At 44.7% G+C, this 24,165-nt stretch overlaps 1 protein-coding gene across 2 annotated transcripts; it reads left to right on the forward strand.

Moving 5' to 3' along the window:
- The first annotated feature begins 426 nt into the window (after positions 1-426).
- On the forward strand, positions 427-24,052 carry gas7a (growth arrest-specific 7a). 2 transcript variants are annotated; one of them, XM_069165196.1, is made up of 13 exons: positions 427-574; positions 3,421-3,498; positions 5,577-5,662; positions 7,954-8,016; positions 13,043-13,132; positions 14,497-14,612; positions 16,073-16,147; positions 17,037-17,115; positions 17,492-17,623; positions 19,021-19,144; positions 20,896-20,975; positions 21,168-21,266; positions 22,134-24,052. In XM_069165196.1, exons 1-13 carry the CDS (start codon positions 442-444, stop codon positions 22,245-22,247), a joined length of 1,269 nt encoding a protein of 422 aa, XP_069021297.1. In that variant the 5' UTR covers positions 427-441; the 3' UTR covers positions 22,248-24,052. The 2 variants fall into 2 exon arrangements, with proteins under 2 accessions (XP_069021297.1, XP_069021298.1); XM_069165197.1 differs by lacking the exons at positions 427-574; positions 3,421-3,498; positions 5,577-5,662 and having other exon boundaries at positions 7,697-8,016.
- The last annotated feature ends 113 nt before the right edge of the window (positions 24,053-24,165 follow it).

Raw genomic sequence — 24,165 nt, forward strand, 5'->3', positions numbered from 1 at the left:
AATGTGGAAATGTTGCAGCTCCACATAAACTTTAATGAAGCAGCTGCATCATAATGCATCACATTATAGACTTTTTTTTTTTGTAGTTCCTATGCTACTAATTCAGCTATCCATTATCACAGCCTTCAGGATCCCCAACGGTTAACAGACATATTATTATAATGACAAACTTGTAGGAGCTGCAGCTTCTTCATTTATGGATGCGTGTGTTCTGGATTAATCCATCTGTACTTCTGGCAAACCTCCGAGGCCAAAAAAAAAGAGACACAACTGTTGATTACGCAATAAGGTAGCCGGAGATACAGCTAAAGCTCAGACATGATGCTATTGATTTCAGGGCTGCCGTGTTGCCTGAAGGTTTTACAACCCAATATTGAATAATCTGTCATAATATTTTACTGCAGAAACACCAGGAGACATTAATGTGCTGGTAAAAAAAAAATGGGTGTTTGTTCATGGTGGCAGGAGACAGCGGCGCCCCGAGAGGAGACTGACAGGCGCCCTCTTCCCCCCGGATGGAGGAGCTACACGTCACCCGAGGGACTTTGGTACTACGTCAACAGCTCCAGTAAAGGTAAAAGAGTCCCCCCCTCCCCCCCACCTCTCACACACACACCTGGAAAACAAGAGAGCCTGACCTAGTGGCCGCTGGTGGTATTGCACTTACCGGCGCTTCCGTACTGGTCTCACCCGTTGGACCCGGAAGCAACGTGCAGTTTTATATAGTCTGTGAAACGAGAGGCAACGAGGCGGCCGTGGATCACACGGTCGAGCAGTTTGATGAAACAAAAGTGCGAGTTCCCTGCAGCTTCCCAACAAAACCCTTTTTTTTTTTTTTTTACACTAATCCTTTCAAACGTTTGATTTTCCAAGTGTAGCTAAAAACAAACACAGAAATGATCATCACGACGGATCTTGACGTAACACGCCGGAGCAGCAGGTCGTCTCTGGGTCCCGCATGAGGTCGAACTTAACTTGTTCTTTTAACGCCGCACGCTGGGAAATCGATTTCAAACAATCGGATTCCATCGGTTTTGCCTTCGAGCGGTTGATTTCGGCGGACGTGGTTCGGCTTAGATATCGCAGCGGTCGGCTCTCGCTGCCTTCCACACTACGAGGACTCATTGTTATTCCTCCCCGTCATCGTGGTTCAGCAGTCCGTCCATGCGGAGACGCGCCTGCAGATTTGATCCGTTTTAATCAGATTATATTTAAATGTGCGGCGGCGGCAGCCGGCACCTCAGCGGTGGACGGATGTTTTCTGTTGCTGTTTGTCTTCTGCTCTAATACGCTGCTCCGTAACGAGAGACCGAAGGAGAGGCGTGCTAACGCAGAGGCTCGGCGGCAGGCGACCTTTCGCGAACATCTGCTTCGGTGTGTGTGTGTGTGTGTGTGTGTGTGTGTGTGTGTGTGTGTGTGTGTGTTTTTTACACCTCATTTGGGAGGGAAACCAAAGGGACAGGACAGGCTCCCACGGGGACACACTGAGGCTGCATCAACAACAGCTCTGGCAGTGATTGCACTTTGGCTCATAGCACGCACACACACACACACACACACACTATCACACACACACACCGAGCAGAAAAAAAAATCACCCAAAAGCTATTTTTACATTCACAAGCCATATGCCGCTGCAGCAGTCGCTTTTTTTTTTGTTTGTTTGTTCGAGTTTGCTGTTGTTTCATGTCTGAATTTGGAGCTTCAAAAAGTTGGAGATGTGTGTGTGTGTGTGTGTGTGTGTGTGTGTGTGTGTGTGTGTGTGTGTGTGTGTGTGTGTGTGTTTGTAGAGTTGCCAATGAGCATTACTGTGGTTATTAGAAAGCTGCTTGTTGTTTTCCGTCTGTGTCACTTAATAGACGCGACGCGCTGAAGGAGGCTCAGATGAAATCTTTCCAATTAATTCCCGTCTGGAGCTGTGAATGTGACAGTCGGGATGTTTGGGAACGATGAGAGAAAGATTTACTTAAACAGAAACATGACAGTTGCATAACGACAGTTGGTGTTGTTAGCAGAAAAAGAAGCAGCCGATTTAGTTCAGACAAGAAACAATTTACGACCAGCCTGAAGGCAGCTGATAAAAACCTGCCCGCCAGCCGAACGACGTTTTCTGTCCCACCGAGAAAAAACGACCACAAACCCGTCAAAACTATTAAAGCCTTTCAGCGGCCGGAGTGATCGTTCGTTCAGGCTTTCCAGTTAAACCGTCAACATAACGGACTTCAAAAATTTATTTTCTGATGTCAGCACACAGACGGAGCGAAGCATACAAAACATCTGGAGAACGCTGTTTTTGTCACCTGTGACCAACCAACACTCAACATTTTTTTAATTTTAACGAATTGCACGCCGACCTTATGCTGCGTTTTCCATTTCAGAACCTCCCGTCTCCCGGTTGAGAGTTGTTCTGGCGATGATGGGAAAGTTGACGATGTGGACGAGTAGCGAGCGTTCACGCAGCTGCGCGTCCTCTTTGAGCCGATAGATGTCAACGGATAAATAAAACACCGAAGAAACAAATAGGAAGAGACACAAAACGTTGGCTACTTTTGCGGAGTTCCCCAAGGCTCCGTACTCGGGCCTCTCCTCTTCAACATGAAGATGATAAAAAAAATAACTAGATATGTTTCCATAGTTATGCTAACGATACATAGAGATTTATATAAGTATTGAGTATGTCTGTTGCGCAAATTAATTATTGAATGTTACCTAATTTTCGGCAGTTAAACGAAGAAAAAAGATATTGTTCTGGGGAAAATGTAAACTAAGACTGAGATGCTGGTCCGGCCTACATTATGACATCTACTATGAAGACAGTTACATCCATTGGGGAGATTAGTGACTGTAAAATTGGATATTATAATGAAAAGGCTGCAGAAAAAAAAAAAAAAAATGATGGACATCACGGTTATATTTTTTTTGACTCAGGATAAACAGATTTCCAAGATTTTTGACTGTCTGCCTCCGTTCACACATTTGGACATTTGCGCGTTGATTTGCTGCCACCGCAGTCGCGGCGCTGCCAAATGTTTCTGCTGATCCTCACTCGTAAGAAGCAGCTTGATCGCACATAAGGACCCGCGGACCAACACCGATTCACCCGCAGTCACCGCGGCGTAAAGGACTTCTCCGCTCCGCTGGGTGGAATGATTCGTGACAACCTGCGTGTGATTGACAGCTAAAATACAGGAAGGAAGTCGAAAACGATCCTGAAAGGCAATTTTTTTTTACCTCCCAAAAGTTTCACCACCCCGCCAAAACAGGAATGTTTTGGGTAAAGTTCAGTCCAGAGACGGGAGTCATAAAAATAACAAACATATAAATAACAAGAAAAAACAAAAATGTCATGAACTGTGCCACAGTTTTCTTCCTCTTTATTTCCGCCCTCATCCTTCCTGTTGTTTGTTTGGTTTCCTGCAGAAACGACATGGCGACGCCCCTCCCAGTCAGCTGAGGCCCCGCAGAGACCGCTGGCACCGCACAACTCCTCGCCATATGGTACAACTGGTTCGCGATATCTGAAGGCCACAAAAACAACAATACAAAAAGGGGAAAGTAGAGGCGGGAAAACAAAAAAAAATGGGATGGAGAGCTGATGATAAATATGATTTCCGCACGTCGTGGCTTCATTTTTCATCGTTTATCCCGTCGGACAGATTGGGCCTTTTGGCCATCGCTCATCATCACTTCTGATCTGCTCGTTATTCTAAGACCACGATCCTCCAGCTGAGTTTGACACACTTCATTCTCCGTTTCTTCTAAACCCCAAAAACAGAAACCCTCCGAGGAATCCCTCGTGTAAGCGTGCGTTTCTGCTGCATTATCGTGGAGCTCCGGTTTCGCTCTCCTCGCAGGAAATCCTCCTCGTTCTTAATGAGCGGCTGATTACGTTTCATCGCTGCCAGCGTCCTCGCTAACGACATGTGAGCCAGATAGCAGATGGTTTTCTTCTTTCTGCTGGCGTGCGGCCCGAACACACTGAGAGGAGGGAGGAGCGGGGGAAGGCCGTCAGCTGCGGGGGAGTTTTGTCGCCGATTAACCAGACAAGTGTGATCCTCCTCCTCGGAGAGAGACAAAGAAGTTTAAGGAAAGGCCTCGGCCTTCGACACCCCCCCCCCCCCCGTCCTCTCCGTCCACCCGTCCTCTCCGTCCACCCGTCCCCCCCGTCCCCCGGACAGGAAGTCGGTGGGTGATGTGACCTGCTTTGAAAGGAAAGGGAATTGCAGAGATTGGAGCAGCGTCTGAAGGGAAGGAGATGAGACTCGAGGTTTCTGAACACCACAGATACACAAAACATTTAGGTTTGCGATCTTATTGATAAAATTGTTCTTTCTTACGCTGGTTTTTTGCGCCAATTAAACAAACAAGACAAAAATACGTTTGATTATTGGGCTTATTAGCTTTGACGGTAGGTCAATCAGGTTAGCTGTTTCCTCCGGCTTCTGGTCTTTGTGCTCAACTAAGCTAAAATAAACTAAACTAAACTAAACTAAGTCAAGCTAATCGGCTGCTGGTTTTAACTTCGTGCAAAAAAAAAAATCTCCTGTTTCAGTTTTCTCTCAAATGACTAACCGCGTGTGTCAGAGCTCAGTTGTAGTGGTCACCGACCGGAGGTCAACAAGGGTCGTAGATTCATCCCCCCGCCCTCTTCCCCCTCCGTTTTATGCAAAGTGACCACCGTCTATTTTTGAAGTAGCCGGAGGCGTCCGGCTCCGACCAGCGTCCCCGGCTGGGACGCGTGGCCTCGGGCCTCACGTGTTTTACCTTCAGCTCGGAGACGGGCCGCGCTGATATGCAGCGAGCCGACAGCTCGTGAATCACCGGCCATGAAGAAACATTACGGGCGCGTAGGATGAAACCGGGGACGTTACTACGGAGCTGTGAAACCCCCCCGAGGGGCCCGGCTTCTTCATAACAGCTCTTAATATGCACTCGTATGTGGATCTGAGGGGAAGAAATACAAAACCTGAAAAGACAATTTTGTGCTCGGTTCGATCCCCGGACGCTCATCCTCCTGAAGTCCGCACGTTACAAAATGTCCAAAAATATGATATAAACAAATTAATGAAGCAAAAAAAGGAAATTCATGACGTTTAAAAAAAAGGTAAATAATCTTGTTTAAATGCTCTGAAAGGTAATTCAGCCCAATTTTTTCAGCCCAAGTCTGACATCAACATCTTTAATTCGAATTTGTGGCAATTTGTTGCTGACGTGGCGCTAAAAAATGCTTAAGACCAAAAGATGTTGCTAGTTTTAGGGTTCAATAATGTTTTTAGCGCTAGTTTAATGCTCGTTTTAAGAAAGTACATTTAGCAGATTTTACCATTGAACAGAATTTTTCGTGCCGTTTTTAGAGTGGGTGCTGTTTTTTTAAACTGGAATTTGTTCGGATGAAATTGTCTTATTTCAACGGTTTTACGGACTTTGCAGGGATAAAGTGAAGATCTTTTCATCCGAAACTGAACTGAATGAAAAGGGAAATAATTCAAAAAGGCGTAAATGAGTTATCGCTTAAATGTGTACGATTCCAGGTGTCTGTTTCGTCATTAAGGTGTGGTTCATTTTTCTCTCTTCAGCCAACAGACACCTCAGCGGTACGAAGACCGGCCAGCCCTCAGAGACCGCTGACGTTTCTCTGGGGAAACCTCTTGCGTACAAAAAGGTGAGCCGAAAGAGGAACGCAATGACGTTCAGGTCTTTGGTTTTTTTTCGGAATCAACTAAATATGCTGTTCGTCTGTGCTCATAAACCGAAACTCTCGCGTTTTTCTGTATGATGTTTCGTTGACCCGTCCGTCCACCCCGACCTCCTCTCTGCTCGGACTCCTTCCACAACGACAACATCACCTGATTCTCTACAACATAATTTCCTCACAGCTGGAAGCGGACTTTTTTTTAGTTTGAGCGGAAATATATAGAAGTCGTCTTGGGGCTCATGTTTGGGATTCGTTGCAAAAAAAAAAAAAAGATTTTGGGATAACAAACCAGGCGGTGACATCACCCACTCTTTCTGTGCTCCATTCTGAAGCCTCGAGTTCATCATTTTGGTCGTCGCTGTCTTGATTTTGGAGATTATTTTTACGAAGGACCGCCAGAATATTGATAAGAAGGAAGGAACCTTTACAACGTGATGACAGGTGGACATTTTTTTTTATTGACTTTGTACTTCATGGAAGAAGTTGAATGGGAGTCTATGGAGTCGGAGGCTTTTTGGAGCCGACCTCTAGTGGCCCTCGGTGGTATTGCACTTTAAGGCGCTTCTGCATTGGCGTCACTTTTCAGATACTACGTCCACTTTTATACAGTTTGATGATAACGACAAACAATCTGACGACGTCACGACGCTCAGAGCTTGAACTATAATTTGAAAGAATCGTTGTCGGACCTCCTCGGTCTCAGTCGGTCTCTCATCGAAGCCTCATTTCTTCCTCCGGCACCTGTAAAGGTTCTCGGTTCGCAGTGTTTCCGCTGAAAGCAGGGCCGCTCCCGCCGGTCCCGTGAACCGGGGCCAACGACCGACTGCATGCCAAACCACGTGACTAATTGTCAGATGAGGGCACACCGTGTCACGATCGCACGATGGACTGCTCATCGATGGACCGGCGGTCGGGCCATATGGGCGGCTGAGATTTTGGACTCCACGTGGGTGTCAGAGTTTGTCAGAAAAGGAGCCCAGCCAAAACAAATCAGAGCTCAAGCCGGGGGGGGGCCTGCGGATCTCCCAAAAACCGGGCTTGTGGACCGGTCGGAGGCTGGCCGCCGCCATGTTCTGCACAGCGAAGGTGAGGAGAAGCGTGGTCGTCGTGCTCCGTCGGTGGAGGCGATGCGTCGGTGTTTGTTCGGGAAACCAGGTGGATCGTTGTGAGTAGGTGTGAGCGCTGCAGTGATCACGCGTGGCCGCTCCGTGTTTTTGACGCCTGGTGGTGGGGTGGGGGGGGGGGGGGGGGGGTGAAGCGTGTAGCGTGTGACGACCGCGTGGCTGCAAAACACGCTCCGATATTTCAGCTGAATCTGCCTCCTCGGTGCATGTTTTTATTTTTTTTTTATTAACCCTTATTTTAAATGTGCATGCAGCTTACTCCCAAACCCACGATGACAAAAGGCTGCGTCTGATTGGCTCCCTGCCTCACCCCCCCCCCTCCCTCCTCCTCCCCTTCCAACATCAGTCCCAATTGTAATTAGTCTTTTAAAAGATCATCATTCAGCCATTTCCATCCATACACCACCACCGCTGCTCCTCCCTCACTATCAGGCTGGAAAGGGAGGTGTGGCAGGGATAATGTAAATACCCCCCCCCCCCCCAGCCCCCTCTCCTGCTTCCTCCTCTTCCTCCTCTTCTTCTGTCTTTTTCTTTCTTTGTGCTCTGGCGTCTTCATCCATGAACCGCCTCAGTGGTCTTCCCCTTTCTCTCTCTCTCTCTCTCTGGGTGGACGAGGATGAGGAGGTGGGTGAAGGTGATGGTGGTGATGGGAGTGTGTGTGTGTGTGTGGGGGGGGGGGGGGGGTGCAGCAGCAGCCTCCAACCTTAAAAAACTCATGTGGCAGCAGTTTAACCGGAGGGCTAGACTCCGTCACGCTTCTACAGCCGCCACCGATCCCTCCTTTTCCTCCTCGCCCCACCCCCCCCCCCACACCCTTCCTCTCCTCTCCCCTCCCCTCCTCTCCCCCCCCCCCCCCCCTCCCCTCTCCTCCTGCAACGCGACTCCTCTCTCCACTCGCTCTGTAGCCTGCGAGACTGAAGGCAGCCTCGGTTGCGTGGAGGAGGGAAAGCGCGAGGAGAGCGCAGAGAGAGCGAGAGAGCGAGCGAGCGAGAGAGCGAGAGGCTTTCCCAGAAATAGAGAAGCAGGAGGAGGAGAGAGAGAGAGAGAGAGAGAGAGAGAGAGAGAGGGACGATGATGGAAGCCAGCTTTGACACTGAGGAGAGTTTTGATGATCCCTCCTGTCTCTCCTCGCAGCCCCCCGGCTCCTTGTCGCCGGCCAAGCGGCAGATCAGGGAGGTCAAGGAGACCAAGACTACTGTGAGTAACTTCCTCCTCTTCTTCCTCCTCTTCCTCCTTTTCATCCCCGGAGTGTCTGTGAAGAAGTTCTCATCTGATGTTCTTTTGTTGTTTATTTTCCACCTCTTCTTCTTCCACCATCTGTTGACACTGTCGTTCAGCTCATAAGGCATCATGGGTCCTCCTGGAGTAGAGTGTGTGTGTGTGTGTGTGTGTGTGTGTGTGTGTGTGTGTGTGTGTGGTGGGGGGGGGGGGGGGGGGTTCCCTGCATATTGGACGCCACATTAGTCTGAATGAAGAAGCCATCCAAGCACTCATTCCCGTCTCCCTGAATCCATCATATTGATTTTTAACGCCTGTTCGGAGACGAATTTACACGTTTTCCTGCTTTCCAGTGAAAGTGAGGCGCTGATGTGAGTCGGTGTGTGTTTATGTCACCCAGTTGTTGCTCGGTGTGTTGAAGCTGTAGTCCATCTCCACATGATGCTGGAGGTAGCGTCCCGGCTGCAGACTCCTCTGTAGCGGAAGGAAGGAAGGAAGGAAGGAAGGAAGGAAGGAAGGAAGGAGGAGGAAGTGTACAGTAGCTTTGTCTCAAGATGCCCAGACACTAGCTGCTGTTACGCAATCTTCTCGGTCCATAACGGAGGCGGCGGTGGAGGGAGGTATAACGGCGACCGTGTAGTAGTGGTGGTGGTGGTGGTGGGGGAGGGTGGGTTAGGGGGGGACTGAGGTGGTTTTGTGATTTGACCTGTTTCAGCCACGGGAGCCATCAGTCTGGTCTATTGTGATAAAAAAAATAAAAAATAAAATAAAACACTCAGCAGACCTTTGCGAGAGACGCAGCAAGTCCAGTTTCCATGGTGACAAAAGGCAATAGCACTGATTAATGGGGTGTTGAAATGGAAAACGGTGCCATACAGGAGAGAAGAGTGGGAGCCATTCAGAGATTCACTGAAGACATGCTGTTTGGAAAAAAAGAAAAAAATGGTTTCTTCCTTTTTTCTTTTTTTTTTTTGTTTAAGGCTTTCACCGCTCTGGCTTCATCAGCGGCCGCTGAGTCGTCATGCAGAGGAGAGGAATGCTTTTTAACTGGAGACCTGGTCTGCAGAGAAGTCTTCATCTCTGGGAGAAAAAAAAAAGAAACATTTAATGTTGCAGGAATCAATTAAATATTCCTGCTGCAGACAAATAAAATACAACAACAGCAAACAAAAACAAAAAAAAAACACAGGTGATGACGATGACGTCGGCCCGCTCGGAGGTGTCTTTTTGTTCGCCACGGTGCACCTCGCGTTACACAACCCCCTTTCACAGTTGTCATGGAGACGCACACATATCCACGACTGTTGGCGAAGCGGACGCCGAGGCGTCAGACGGGAGGAAGACCTTGTGTTCACCTTCACCGCGTGTGACCAATCAAAGATTTTTTTTTTTTTTTTTTTTTTTTTTCAAATCAAGACTTGTTGCTAGGCTGCGTGGTGTCTCATCCGGCTCCGTTGGCGGGATTCGGACGGGAGATTTTGATTGGTCAGCGAAAAAAAAGAAAAAAAAAGAAAAGGCAACCGTGGTTGATGGAGAGGAAGTCTGGGATTGTTTTGTTATGGGAAGGTGTGTGTGTGTGTGTGTGTGTGTGTGTGTGTGTGTGTGTGTGTGTGTGTGTGTGTGTGTGTGTAAAAGGAGGAGGAGAGGAGGGGGTCTTTTACAGCAAAAGTAATTTGTCACCTAGCAACAGTGGCAGAGCATCCTACAGCCTTTACGCTGAAATATGCTGCTCAGAAATGGAAGAGGAAAAACGTTTGTTTGTTCGAGCGCCGAAAATCGATTAGTTGGTTACGTCTCTCACGGGCCGCTCGCTCTTCGGTCAGTTTTTTTTTTCTTCTTTTTCCTCAATTCAGCACTGATAATAAATAAACAGTAAAAAAAAATACTCCATGAAATAAGCATCGCCTGCAGCCTGGATGAATAAATAAAAATAACCTCGTCCCAATTCACTCGACAGTTCTGCTGTTCGTAGTGCTGCTCGCAGGCTTTGTTTTGTGCTGAATTCAAACATCGCAGCACCGCCCGAGTCCAACAGGCTGGACTTCAAACGTCCAGAACCAGAACCAGAACCAGAACCAGAGGCCCCCTCGCATCCCTCAGAAGGATTTATTACACGCTGTGTCACAAGACAGGTGATCTGGATTAATATGGTAGCGCCTCACTGAGCAGCCATCAGAAGTGCGCTGGCCGGACGAGGCCTCCTGTCTTAGATGAATGGTCTCATTTTGTTGCGAGAGAGAGAGGCGGATTAAAAAAAACAAAGAACATCGAGTCGTGATCGATGCGGAGCCGGCGTGATGGAAAACGTGGCGCCCGTGACGATCAGCGTGATCTCCGAGGCAGAAAATGAACAAAGCGCCGCTCCTTTGTGGCTTCTCTCTTATCGACGAGCCAGATTAGCATTTCCTCTGGATTATTTTGGGCCGATTATATAAAACAGAGGGGGGGGGGGAGTGTATTAGTCATGTTTGAAGTTGTTTATCGGGGAGCTGTTCAGGTGAAGAGCGACGAGGTCGGCGGAAAGCGTCCGCTCGATGTAGGTGACGGTTTAAAAGCAGGAGGTGGATGCAAACGTGGACTTCATCGGTGCACGAATACTTTTTAATAAAGCAAATGTGTGTGTGTGTGTGTGTGTGTGTGTGTATGTGTGTGTGTGTGTGTATGTGTGTGTGTGTGTGAAAACAAAAGTCCTCATTAGTCTACTGTGTATATTGTACAAGGCTTTTGTAAACATGACCTCGTAACACGTAGCGATGACAAATAGTTTGCACAGACAAGTGCTGCAAACCAACGATATAACGGGAGGACTTTTATTGACCTGTAAATGAAGCAGTTGTTATCCACAGCTTTCGATATCGCTGATGTCATCGTTTTCACACCAACGTCCACGTTTTCTCTTAAATTGGAAACGTTTAATCCGGTTTGGTTTCGGCTTCACGTTTGCCGAAGGACTTTGCGTGACGAAGCTACGTTCCCGTCGATCATCACCAGCTCCGGGCTGCGTCCCGTTCGTACTCGACGTCGATCAGTTGGACGTCAGCGTGTTTTTTTTGGTTTTCAAATTTAGCCGATAGAGAAAAATGAATCGTTCCCGTCGTCACGATGCTGTTTTTATTCGGGCCCCACCGGCAGCACTGATTTCGCTCTCAGAAAAAAGAAGTTGTAGCTTTTGGTATTTTTCCGTGTTTTCTTTTTCTCAAGCTGACTTGATTTTGTCGTCGAAACCAAATCGTAACTAATTTCTTGGTCTCCTCGTCTCCCAACGCGCCACATCGGCTCGTTTTCACTTCTCTTCGTGCTTTTTTCTTCTTCTACTGGTAAATAATTCACAATAGGCGGCTTCAACTTCCTGTAATTGGTCGGAAAGGGTAAACCATCCGAAAAGGTTCACGGTTCAGTTTTCCCCGGAACGACACCACCTCTTTATGTCGGTCCTTTCGGGTCCTGACTGTGGTTCCTTTCACGCCGGGCCGTTATGGATTCGGACCAAACGAAGTGAAAGAACCCATAGTGTTGTTTTTGGAGAGACAGTCACAGTTGGAGACTCTATTCAGAAAGCAGCTGGTGAACAGAGTGGAGCGTTTAGCAGCTGAAGAGCCTCCTATTTTACTGAAGAGTTGGAGGAGACCAAACACGGAGCTAAAAAAAAAATATATATATATAAAAAAAAAAGGGTGAATGTTGGACCTTAATTTGTCAGCTGGAAATAAACGTGACTCCAAATGAACGTCGCTTCATGTCTAATGGAAGTCTAAACTGTCTGCCGACACGTCAACCGTATTAATTAAGTGGAGGGTCAGTGTTTTTTGTTTTAGAGCTGCCTTTAGGTGGACAAAACATGTGACTTGATTTCATTAAGAGAATAAATGACGCAGAAATAATTTACATTGAAGTTTGTAAAGGTTTCTCATCCTCTCACCACTCACACATCAATCGTTGACTTTGCTTTTTTAATTTCTGTTTTTCTTCCCCGTTCGATGCTTTTAATGTGAAACCCCTTTTGTACCTTTTGTTTTGAAAGGTGATAACGTGTCGAGGGGCGACGACCATAAGTGACAAATATCAAATGAAAGCTCTTGACGAGCTCTTTCTCTACCGGCCGAAATACCAATTTGGAGTTATTGATCAAAAATGAAAGGACTTCCTGTAAACGCCACTTTGATTGACGTCCTGTCAAAAGACAATTCAACTTACGACTATTTAACCCCCGGAGCGTTTCTCAGCGGCGGTGAACCGGGACGTCCCGTGTGCTCACGGCTGATCTCAAAGTGTTTAAAGTGGTTCGGTAAAACCCCGTTCTGCATTTTATTTGAAATGTGAGAGTAAAAAGAAAAAAGAGAAGAAGCAGCTGAGAGGCAGCTGCTCCATCGTGTTGCCTGATTATGTTTTTTCCTCCCGTCCGTGCGGCAGCGGTGAACTCGTGCTGTAAACACGGTGAGTCAGCGTGCGTTTCGCCGTGTTTGTGCGGACGCGGCCTCGTTGTCTGGATGCCCGATGTGGTGTGCAGCGGCGGTCGACATGGCACAGAGGGTATCACGCCGTGCCAGGAGGGGTGGAGGGAGGGCGGGAGGGGGCGGGGGGGGGGGGTGCTCACAGATGGTGAACATTACATAATTGCAGCCCCAGAGAGGAATTGAAGACGCCGTGGAGCGTGGAGTCTGTATTCAGGCCGAGCCGCCGCCGTGTTCATCTGCGACGCCGCAAGATTCTCCAGAGCACCGGGTTCAATTGTTCGATCTGGACGGATCCAGAAGAAAAAGCTTTCTTTGTGTTGTTGAGTGGGCAGTGTTGTCTCTCTCCCTGCCCCCCCCCCCCTCTCCCGTCCTTCCCCGAAGCCTCATGGGTCACCTTCTACATGTATTTACTCATGTCTGACCTTTTTATTTTTTCCTTCCCATCTGCATGATCCAGCCGAAGCTCAGGGCCCGTAACCTCGCTCATTGCGACATCTTCGAGGCCCGCGCTCCTCATCTTTGTCGTTGTTTTTTTTTTCCCCCCTCTCAAGATCAACTGTGTGACGTTCCCCCTTCCTGGAGAAGGTCCGGAGCAGCAGCTCCTCAAGCCCAACGAATGGAGCTACTGCGACTACTTCTGGGTGAGTTCGTCTGCGATGCGGGAACTAAAACAAAAGTGTCCCCCCGGGGATTCATTTTTACAATCCTACAAGACAAATAGACGTTCAAACCTTTTGTGATCCGCAGCAGCTGTTTTGGGTAAGAAGTGACCATATTTGGACGAGCTGGCAGACACGCCCCCAGAAACCTACTTTTTGAGGCCTAATATCTAATTAATGACGGTATTCCTTTTAGATGGACGGCCAGAGAACGAATAAGAAGGAGCGACTTTAGCTAAGAGCACCATATTAACATGTGGAGGTAATGTATCGACCTTGTATTTGATGAGAGAAGTTGAATGGGAGTCTATGGAGGCTTTTATGGAGCCGACTTCTAGTGGCCCTCGTTGGTATTGCAGCTTAAGGCGCTTGCAACTCATTTTTCAGATCTGGACGCTACGTCCACTTTTATATACGGTTTACGATCATAAAGCATCAGCGGGACATCATGACATGTTCGCTTTTTGTCTGAACAATAGGCCAAAAGCAAAAGATGCTGAATTTACTACAACTGCCACATTTGAGGACCTGGAACCATTAAATCTCATGAAGTGTGGGTCATTTTTTGTGATCCAAACCAACTGTTTTAAATAAAGAACCGGTGATTTTCCAGTTCCAGAAGATTCCCGTCAACAACCTTTTGTTTCCCTTTAGAACAAATCTTTCAACATTTAAAGCAGATAAAAGCGAAACGCTTCAATCGAATTACCGAAAACGCTCAATATGCTTTTACACGTGAACGGATCCGGCACTCTCGTCCTCGTGTAACAGAAGACGTTTTCACGATCCACGTCTCCCCCGGTGACTCCTGTCGTTTTCAGTTTCCGTACGTTTTCCATCCTCAAGTAGATTTGTATCGAAGAACCGTAACATGAACCCGTTTTTTTCTTCTCCTGCTGTCGCGTCGTGATGTATGTTTCGTTCGTCCGTCGGCCTGCCGGTGCGACACGAATCTTCTTTTCCTCGTTCCAGAGAGAGCTGCACGTCGCCCCAAATCTGTTTGACATTCATGCACACACACACACACACACACACACACACACACACACACACACACACACACACACACACACACACACACACACCCATCAGTGATTGACACACCAACACATGCCTTCCTTGACATGCAAGTGAGTAACGCATTCGTGCACAGTTTTCTGACTCACTCTCACCCACCCCCTTCCCCCCCGCCTCCTCTCCCACCACACACACACACACACACACACACACACACACGCTCTCAGACGTAAACAGCTGAGAGGTGTCGCAAGACGTTCTGTCCGTGAAGCCGCGGCCGTCGATTGGTCCGCCGGTCGTGACCCGACGATGTGCTCCTTCTTCCTCAGACCGACAAGAAGGACCCGCAGGGAACCACCTCGGTGGCGGGCTTCGAGGTTCTCCTGCAGAAGCAGCTGAAGGGCAAACAGATGCAGAAGGAGATGGCCGAGTTTATCCACGAGAGGTAACGGCTTTCAACGGCTCCGGCGCCCACCGGAGGAAGGCGGTTTGTCGTCGGCGGGATTTATTTGACTCGTTAAAAAAAATACAGTGTCTGCAGGAGAAAACTTTACACGGAGGGTTCAGGAAGTTGGTTATTATGTCAGCGCCCACCTCTCTTTAAGGAAAATATATTCTGTTTTTCTATTACTGTCAACAAATCCTCTCTTAACTAAATCTAATCTAATTCCTGATGTGCTCCTGTTGCTGGTACAAATTGTTTTTTAATCACTATAAATATACAGACTTGTAGTTAATCTCATAAACGCCGTTCCGCTACAGGAATACTAACCTAAAGATAGAAATATGGATTCATCCAATGATAAAAAATAGTCCCCAACAAAAGCAATAAATGCTCTATTTTATATTGTTTGAGCAAAAAAAAAAAAAAAAAAAAAAACTCAGCTGTCCACAAATTTAGGGCAAGTTTTAAAGAAACTATACATTTGTGGCAGGTTTTTTTTTAAGATTTGAGATTAACACGTGTCGATTTTGGATTTACTTGTGGGATTTGGCATTAAATTAGGAAACTACAGCGCAAGTACAAAAATCAAGCTGTTGTTTTTCTGCTTTTAAATTCAACACATGCAGAAAAAAAAAAATCAATTGACGCCCTTTATCAGTGTTTAGATTAGAGCTGTTATCTCCGTTAGTTCTCATCACCATCAGTATTTACAAGATTCTGTTCTTTTGTCCTTGTTAACGTAAAACTTTGGGTGTAACTGCAATCTGTCAAATGAAACTTTCTGCTACTTACAGGCTCAGAATAACTCAAATTTTATAAAGTCATCAAAATGTTGACGATATCTTTTCAAAGGGAGAGCGTGAGAAAATACGGATTTATTTTATTGTTATTTAAATCCTTTAAAAAAAAAAAAAAGCGCCATTTATGAATGAAAGTTCAATTCAGTTCATTCATTCAATAATTAAGGAGCTCCAGATGGAAACAAAGCACCTCCTAATGAACCCGGAGCAGGAAGCTCCGAAGCAACCATGAATAACTTTTTAGCATCCGATCTCACGCCTCTCCGTATAATCAGCTCCACTTTTTCCTCACATAAAGCTCTATTCACGTCCCGCGTCGAGTCGTGGGAAGTTAAACGAATATCCTCGCACGTTTTGAGACCCCGAACATCTGAATGCTAAATCAAAGAGCCTTCGTGGCCTTCTTTAGGTGACAGATTTACTCAGATGTGGAAGGTAAATGTGAGGCCGGTGGAGGTGGGGGGGGGTTACAAAGGGCAGAAACATGGCTACGCTGGTTGAATCTCCCTCAGATGAATGAATTAATCATAATTATGTATGAATCTCATTTGCAGCAAATAGCAGCCTTTTTTTTTTCTTTTTTTTTTGATTCACTTGAAACGGTTTTCTGTCCCGACTCGAGCCAGGCAGCTGATGGTTTTCTCCTTCTTGGTGTTTCAGGATAAAGATTGAGGAGGAATATGCCAAGAACCTCTCCAAGCTGTCTCTGAGCACCCTGGCAGCCCAGGAGGAAGGGTGAGTGGGGTAAAAAAAAAAAAAAAAAATACAGAAAACCGTACAATGAATCAGGGGAAGTGCAGCAGCAGCTCAAAATTCTCCTTTCTACAAAAAAAACCAACAAAAAACGAGCCGTTTCAGTGATCACCGGAGCCGCGTTTTTAAAAATAGACTTCCCGTACTTCTTTTTGCCTTTGATGCTCCTCTCAAAGACGACGGCGAACATCGTGTTTGTCTTGTCAGAGGAAAAAAAAACCTGAAAACCTTTGAGCAGATCTCAAAACTAGGAAATGGAGAAAAAAATAAAAAGGTTTGGCTCGAGGAACGGTGGACTTTGGTTGCGCTCCAGATCTGGAAATCCCACGATTTCTTTATCTTATTCATGAAAATATAACTGGAGCAAACTCTAAACCAGAAGTCAAGTGTGTGTTTGTAGGAATTCATTGAAACATTAAACAACTCATAAAAAGTCTTGAGTGACGCCTGCAAACAGGGACGACAAGCAATCTGGATTGCTTTGCCAAATGTCTTGTTGTGGGTTATCTTTTAAATACCTAAAAAATATGAAAGCTGTAATATAATATCTTCTTCTCAAACATATACATAGAATATATAAAAAAATTAAAAAGCATATTTTTCAGTATTTTTTGACCAATCCAAATAATCCCCCGAAATACACCAGTTTAACCTTTCGGAGCACATTTGCTAATGTTGCTAACGTTAAAATGCTAACATGATAATAAGTGATTTTTTTTTTTTTCTGCCCGGTTCATTCTTTGTGAGCAGCTTTTCAACTCAGATGATACTTCCATTCTGAAAGAGTAAAGTTATCATAAAAAGAAAAAAGAAAACTATGTTTGTTATATTTCTTGCGATCTCACGGTATTTCACGTCGGTGTTTTGTCAGGACTCTCGGAGAAGCCTGGACTCAGCTGAAGAAGAGTCTCCACGACGAGGCCGAAGTTCACCTCAAGTTCTCCAACAAGGTCAATATCTACATTGTGTTTTGTTTTTTGTTTTTTTGTGGAGCCTCATATTTTGTTATTTGACAGGAAAATCTTTAGAGAAGCTAAAATGCTTAAAAGTGTTATAAAAATCTCCGTTTACGTCGATGAATCTGACTTTTGCAGAATAAGAAAACGGCTGCGTCGGCAACGAGTCGCATTTATTGGCACTTATTTTGATATTATTGTAACTGCTACAGACTACTAATAAGCAAATTAAACTGTAAACAAGAGATTAAGAGATGATTTTTGCCAAAACTGATTTTCTTTTTTTTTTTTAGATGGACACTGAGATCAATACTTGAGGACACTTATTTTTGTTGTTGTTGTTGTTGTTGTTGTTGTTTTTTTTGCTCAGCTCCACTCTGAGGTGGAGAAACCTTTGCTGACCTTCAGAGGTGACAACTTCAAGAAGGACCTGAAGAAGTACGACCACCACATCGCCGACCTCAGGAAGCAGCTGGCGAGCCGCTACGCCGGCGTGGAGAAGGTAACTCGGAGTCGAGATCTGGAACGTGACACTCTCGACCGGTTTGTTTACATCAGAGCGATGACATAACGACTCCTCCGCTCGGTCCATCGCCGCTCGGCGTTTTTCGCTTCCCACCCGCTTCATGAATGAGTGTTTTTTGTGTTTTTGTCTTTCGCTTCTACTTGGGTGGTACGATGTGGTGGGCGGCAGCAAGTATGTGACTGCTCCGTTTCCACTTACAGAAAAAGGCAAACAAAAGTAGGAGCCGAGCCAACCTCACATTTTTAGCTGCATTTCTTTCCGCACCTGGATTTCTACCAAGAAGTTTATGTTTTGGCGATTTTAATAGCAGATGGTACATATTAAACTCATAAAGGAGGAAATATTTACCATTTAAATTCTGAGAAATGTTTGAAACCACAGAGGATGTTTCTCATTTCTCGGCAGCAACTGTAGATTTTGCCAATTGAAAAATTGTTAACTATTACCTGTAGTAAGCAAATTATGCTAATGTGAGTTTCAGGACCTTCAACCATCTTCCAAAAGATCATGTTCATTAGAGTGATTAAGGGGGGATTGGACACCATTCAGAACTTGCCTGAGAAGCGTCAGGTTTTTAGAGATTTAATTAGTATCAAAGTCATTCAGTGATCGTTGTCGGTCCATCCAATCGTACAGTTCAAGAAAATGGTAATAACTAATTCGGCATACTTGATTTTCCAAAATGCAAAACGAATAGAGGCTCAGAAAAAAAAAATGTTTCCATGGCAATACTACACTTCCTGTTTCTTGTGAAAACATTACACATGTTTAACGTGCCATTTTCTAAAATACGATTCAATTCCCTTTTTGACATTGCAGAACAAATGATGAAGGAACGATTAACTGAGAAAACAGACAGCTGAGTGATTTAATAATGAAAAGATTTGTTAGTTTTGTCGTAGCCCTGCGATACACAAGATCTGCTCGAATTATTGTTTAATCCAATTCGGCATCTGCGACCTGATGCCATCGCAATAATTTATGGTTGCCTGTCTTAACGCTGTTATTTACACGGAGAAAGAGATTTTCTCAGTTGACAACGTGCCTCCGCTGGCACATGTACTTTATACGGTATGTTTATCTTTCAAACACTATCGCAGCGTGACCTTGGAGAGGCGCCTCTGTGCAGAATAAGAGGAAAGACTCGATGATATGGATTAAAAAAAAGATTAAAGGATGAGACCAGGATCACAGCGCGGATGTCAGTAACCGACATGAAAAGGCTGTAATGACTCTCGTAATAGATGTAAGTTCAGTAAATCTAAGGATTATGATGAATGACTCATTGTTTTTATAATGTGTGTGTGTGTGTGTGTGTGTGTGTGTGTGTGTGTGTGTGTGTGTGTGTGTGTGTGTGTGCGTGTGTGTCTCAGGCCCGTAAAGCCCTGGCAGACAGGCAGAAGGATCTGGAGGTGAAGACCCAGCAGCTGGAGATCAAACTCAGCAACAAGACGGAGGAGGACATAAAGAAGGCCCGGCGGAAATCCACCCAAGCAGGTCAGAGGTCAGAGGTCAAAGCGTCGGCGAAGTGTGGCCGCGCGGACTGACCCGGCTGCAGTGAAGATAAAGAAAGTATTCAAAATGTTGTATATGCAAATTAGGTGGGCGGTCCTAACCTTGACTTAAACCAGGATTGGTCAATTGGGCGAACCAGTAGGAAGCTAAGGATTCCTGTCAAAACTATATAAAAGAAATATAGAAATACACACATAAATAAATGTAGAAATACAGATTTCTGCATTTAGTTATTTAGACTTAAGGGTCCCATGTTGTATAAATTTAGATATCCATTAACAAATAAATGCAAAAGTACATGAATAAAATACATTTACAAATGCAGAAATCAGCAAATAAATGAATAAATGTAGAAAAAGCATAAATTAAAGGCGATGCATAAAAAGTGAGAAATAAAGCAGTTGTGTGTGAGTTTGTGATGTCACAAACTTGCTGCGATGTCACATGATAGCACCTCAGCACTGTTATGGCGCTAACAAGCTGCAAGATGGAAGAAGAGCTGTGATTGGCCTGCGAGTGTGCCACTCAGAAAAGAGTCAGCCAATCAGAAGAGAGGGCCACTGATATGAAGTGATCAGACACGGGAGTCTGTTCTAGAGAGAAGCTTCAGAGAGATGTAAAACTATACCGAGATGTTTTTTGATTCTTAAAACCACTTAAAAATATTTTATAAATCTCAAGATTGCAAATAAAATACAGAAAAAGTGGGACCTTTAACTCTCCTTTAAGTTCTCCATGTCCGCCTGCAGGCTGAAGTTACGCAGGGTGATGTAACATTTCAGCGTTCAATGAAATATCCTGCAGACTGTGGCTGCACGGTGATTATATTGAGAAAATTATTTGGTTTTTTTTCTTTCATCAGTTTAAGAAAAAGAAAAAGTCGGAAAAATCCTCCCCGAGTCCCTTTGTACGTGACACTTTAATTAAGAAAGGCCTCGTTGTAATCGTCCTCCTCAACAGTTGTGCTCTGTTCCCTCAGCGGGAACTAATCTTTCCACTCAGTAGATTAGTCACCGTCCAGCGGACTGATCAATAGCGCTCATGAGGCTCAGTTAAACGACGCCTTGTGTCGCTGCGACCTCGAAGCCGAGCCAGACGTCATCTCGGTTCGCTGCACTCGCTGACGTGCTTCTACCTGCGCTGCATGAATTTTAATAAGCCTCTGTGATATTTCCTCTTCAAGGATGTAAAGAGCTGAAATATCCTGCAGGGTTTGGCTTGTAGTAAAAAAAATTAAAAAAAAAAAAACTGGACGGAGAGATCGAGTCTAATTTGGACATTCAAAAAGAAATATTTACGATGTATGTTTAACTATTAAAAAGTGGTATTTACAGCCTAATTTTACAGTTAAATGTTGTTGTGAGCAGATATTAGTGTTTATTAATTCATATGTCAAAGTAGATACAATAAATGCCAAAAATTAGAGTTACAATTGTTGTGCATTAATAAACACTTTAAAATGTCCTTTTTATCACATTATAACTACATTACAGCGTGTTAGAAACCTTTAATTGAACGATTATTAACGCTAATTAACTGGACTTTGGTGTAAACAGGCGTCTGTGCGGCAGCTTGCAAACTCACTGAGCTGTGGCTCCCGAGCGCCCTCTGCTGGTCGTGTACAGGGTTGCAGCACATATTACACATGTCTGGGACGACGATGCCCACTCAGTTCAGGCGGTAACGTTTGTTTGTTGTCCTCTGAATCTGATTTTCCTGTCTGGACTCTGCAGGAGACGACCTGATGCGCTGCGTGGACCTCTACAACCAAACCCAGTCCAAGTGGTTCGAGGAAATGGTCACCACCAGCATGGTAAGACAGGGCGACAAAGTCTTTGTGTTTTATTTTTTGTCTTTTTTTGTTTTTTATTTACTTTTTATTATTATATTCAGATAAATCGGAGGCGTTCTGTTTGAACCGCAGTCAGCGAGGAAGTGAAGCTAAAATGTCATCGAAACACAAAAGAGGTTCACGGATGTTGTTTTTTTTTGTCTTCCTCTGCAGGAGCTGGAGAAGCTGGAGGTTGAGCGGATCGAGTGGATTCAGCAGCATTTACGCCAGTACACGACCCTGCGGCACGAAACCGACATGTTCAACCAGAGCGTGAGTGTCGTCGCTCCTGATCACGAGAAGAGACCTTTCCACTGTTTCACTTGTCCTTTTGTTGTTTTTGTTTTTCGTAACTTCATCGTCTCCTCGTGTTGATTTCTTTTTTCTACTTGTGATGGATTTTGTCTGTTTCCGTCTGTAGCCTCTCTTTGTAGACATTTTGTCTCCTGGTTGTTGTTTTTTTGGTCTCTTCGGAGCCATTTCATGTCTCTGTGGTCGTTTCCTGTCTCATTTGAGCTGTTTCAGCCTCTTTGTAGCTGATTTTTTTATGACTCCATGAGATCGATTCAGTGCCTTTTATGCCATTTAATGTTTTTTGGGGGCTTTTTGTTGCAGGTTTTCTCTCTCTTTGTAACCGTTTCAGTCATCTTGTTTCATTTGACTTATTTTAGCCTTTTTGTAGCCCTTTTATGTCTCTTTATTGTTGTTTTTCATCTCTTTTTTGTGATTTTATTGCCATTTCCATAGTTTTTTTTTGTCATTTTCTGTTTTATTTTTGTTGATTCAGTCCCTTTGTGGCATATTTCTGTCTCTTTATAGCTTTTTTTCAGCCTGTTTGTTGCAATTTTCTCTCTCTTTGTAGTCGATTCAATCTGTTCGTGGCCGATTTCTGTCTTTTTAGCGCTTCTTTCTGTTTCTATGCACGTCATAGTTTTTGGTCTTCCTGCCTTTTTCAGTAATTCGGTTTATTCCCCGTGTGACTCCTTCCGTCCACCAGAGGTCCCCAGTCTTTCTTTCCATGCCCTGCCTCCTTCCTGCCTGCCCACAGCTCCCCAGTCTGTCCCACCTGCAGCTACTCTTGCGATCAACCCACTCTGAATGAATATTCATGTTCAAATATTACTGTTGATGTGCCTCCAGACGGCCGAGCCGGTCGACCAGCTGCTGCAGAACGTGGATCCGGCCAAAGACCGAGAGCTGTGGGTGAGAGAGAACAACACGGGCGATATCCGGCCTGTGGACATGGACATCTGAAAGCTTCCTGACCTGGGATCAGCCGTCCCTGTCTTCAGTATTACAACACGTCCACAGAGTCCCAGAACTCTTCTGATAACACTGATCGGGTTCAGACCTCTGAGGTCCGCTCATCCTCCCTCCGACCGCGATGACGAGGAGGAAAAGGTTCTACACGTAACACAGTCCGAGTCCAGGAAACAGTCACGGATCAAAGTACCAGCATGTTCCTTCCAAATTTTAACCCTATCATAATCAGCATTAGCTTATTGAATGCCATTTAACGTATTCTGCTGTTTACCTGTTGTAGAGTTGACACTATTTAAAAAAAAATAAAATTAAAAAAAAATCGATGTCTTTTGAATCGTTTAGTTTAGAGTCAATCAACACTTTTTCCAGTTTGAGTAAACCAACCAAAAAAAAAAAAAAAAAAAAAAAAAGGTTAAAAGTCTGATTATTGATATTACCTTTATTTTAGATACGGATATTGAAGCATATCGAGATCTCGAGAGTGAATATGATATATTTTCATATTTTGCTGGGTCGGTTGTATTTTGGTGGAAATGCATGTTTTGAATATGTTGCTTTTACCGTAGATGGAGAGCTGCACAATTTGTGGAACCACGATGATTGTTTTTGGTATAGTTCACTGAATTTACACAAGGTATTCTGTATCTTGTCATTCATTTTAGGAGCTTTTTCACACACACACACACAAAAAAAAAAGAAAAAAAAAAAAAAAAGTGTACAGCGTTAAATATCCAGAAACCTCAATTGTTTGAAAAACAGTCAGTGTTTTGGAAAGTGAATTTGTTCCCAACGCGCGGTCGATCGGATTTAGTCCAGGGTCTTATTTTGGATCAGTCCGGAGGGAAAAGGTGGTCCAAGTTACACTGAAACACCTTTTAGTGCCTAACGGTTATATACCTGGAATGTCCTTGATATATTGTCCTCTGCATCAGTGTACATTTGTACATACTGGCTTAGATGTATTTTACCGTCAAATGTTTTAACAGTCCGGCGGATGTTCGGGCCCGACGAGGTGTGTTTGTGTACAATGTTGTATGTTTTGTTTTGTTTTTTTGTTTTTTAGGGGGGGGTAAATATTCAGAGAATATCTTTACATTTGGTGTTCGGTTAAAAAAATAAATAAATAAAAGGGGTCGACATGCAGCAGAAAGCAAAATTCCCCAAATGAAAAAAAAAAAAAAAAAGAGAAGATTTGATTGACCAAGCAGGTAAAACATGTTATCAAGAGGCTGCATGTACGGTACGTGTCCGTGTTTACATGTGCGTGCGTCTGTCCGTCGTCGTCTTTACATTTCGTTGTGGTCTGTTTGTTCCCGGATTTATTTGGGATTTTGACGTTTCTCAAAAGGCCAATTAAATAACACGAATCTTAATCCAGCACACACAAAAAAAAAAAGAAAAAAAAGAAATGCTTATCTGCCTTATCAAAAGCACACTGATGATTTGATTTGTGCTACATGAAGAAAAATCAGGTGAAAACTGCAGTACATTCAGACTTTTGCTTTTAAAACCCAAACGGCTTCATGAGCAGGTTTTTAAATAGCGTATCTGTTGTAGAGGTTTTATCAGTGTGTCAGTGTTGTGCACTAAGTGTTAACGAGTTATTATGTTCTTCAACTTAATGTCCTTGACGAGAGTTCACGATGGCGTAACGGTTTGAGTTAACTGCCCTTCTGTGGTGAACCTTTTCATTCGCGTGCATTAAATCTGATGTTCCCCATGTTTTGAGAATGTTCGATAAGAGGTGACCTCTGTCCAGATGGTGTACAAAATAAATCTCCTCTTTGAAAACTAAATGTCACGCAGTGTCATTATGTAACTCTACTGGGGGGCGGGAGGGGGGGGGATTTCAGAAATGGGCAGTTACAGTTGAAGGATGTTCAATTTAAGAAAAGATTTACGATTTTTC

This window comes from Embiotoca jacksoni, unplaced genomic scaffold (genome assembly GCF_022577435.1).
Source record: "Embiotoca jacksoni isolate LCO1_2020_lvr unplaced genomic scaffold, fEmbJac1.0.p SCAF_34, whole genome shotgun sequence".
NCBI classification, from domain to species: domain Eukaryota; kingdom Metazoa; phylum Chordata; class Actinopteri; family Embiotocidae; genus Embiotoca; species Embiotoca jacksoni.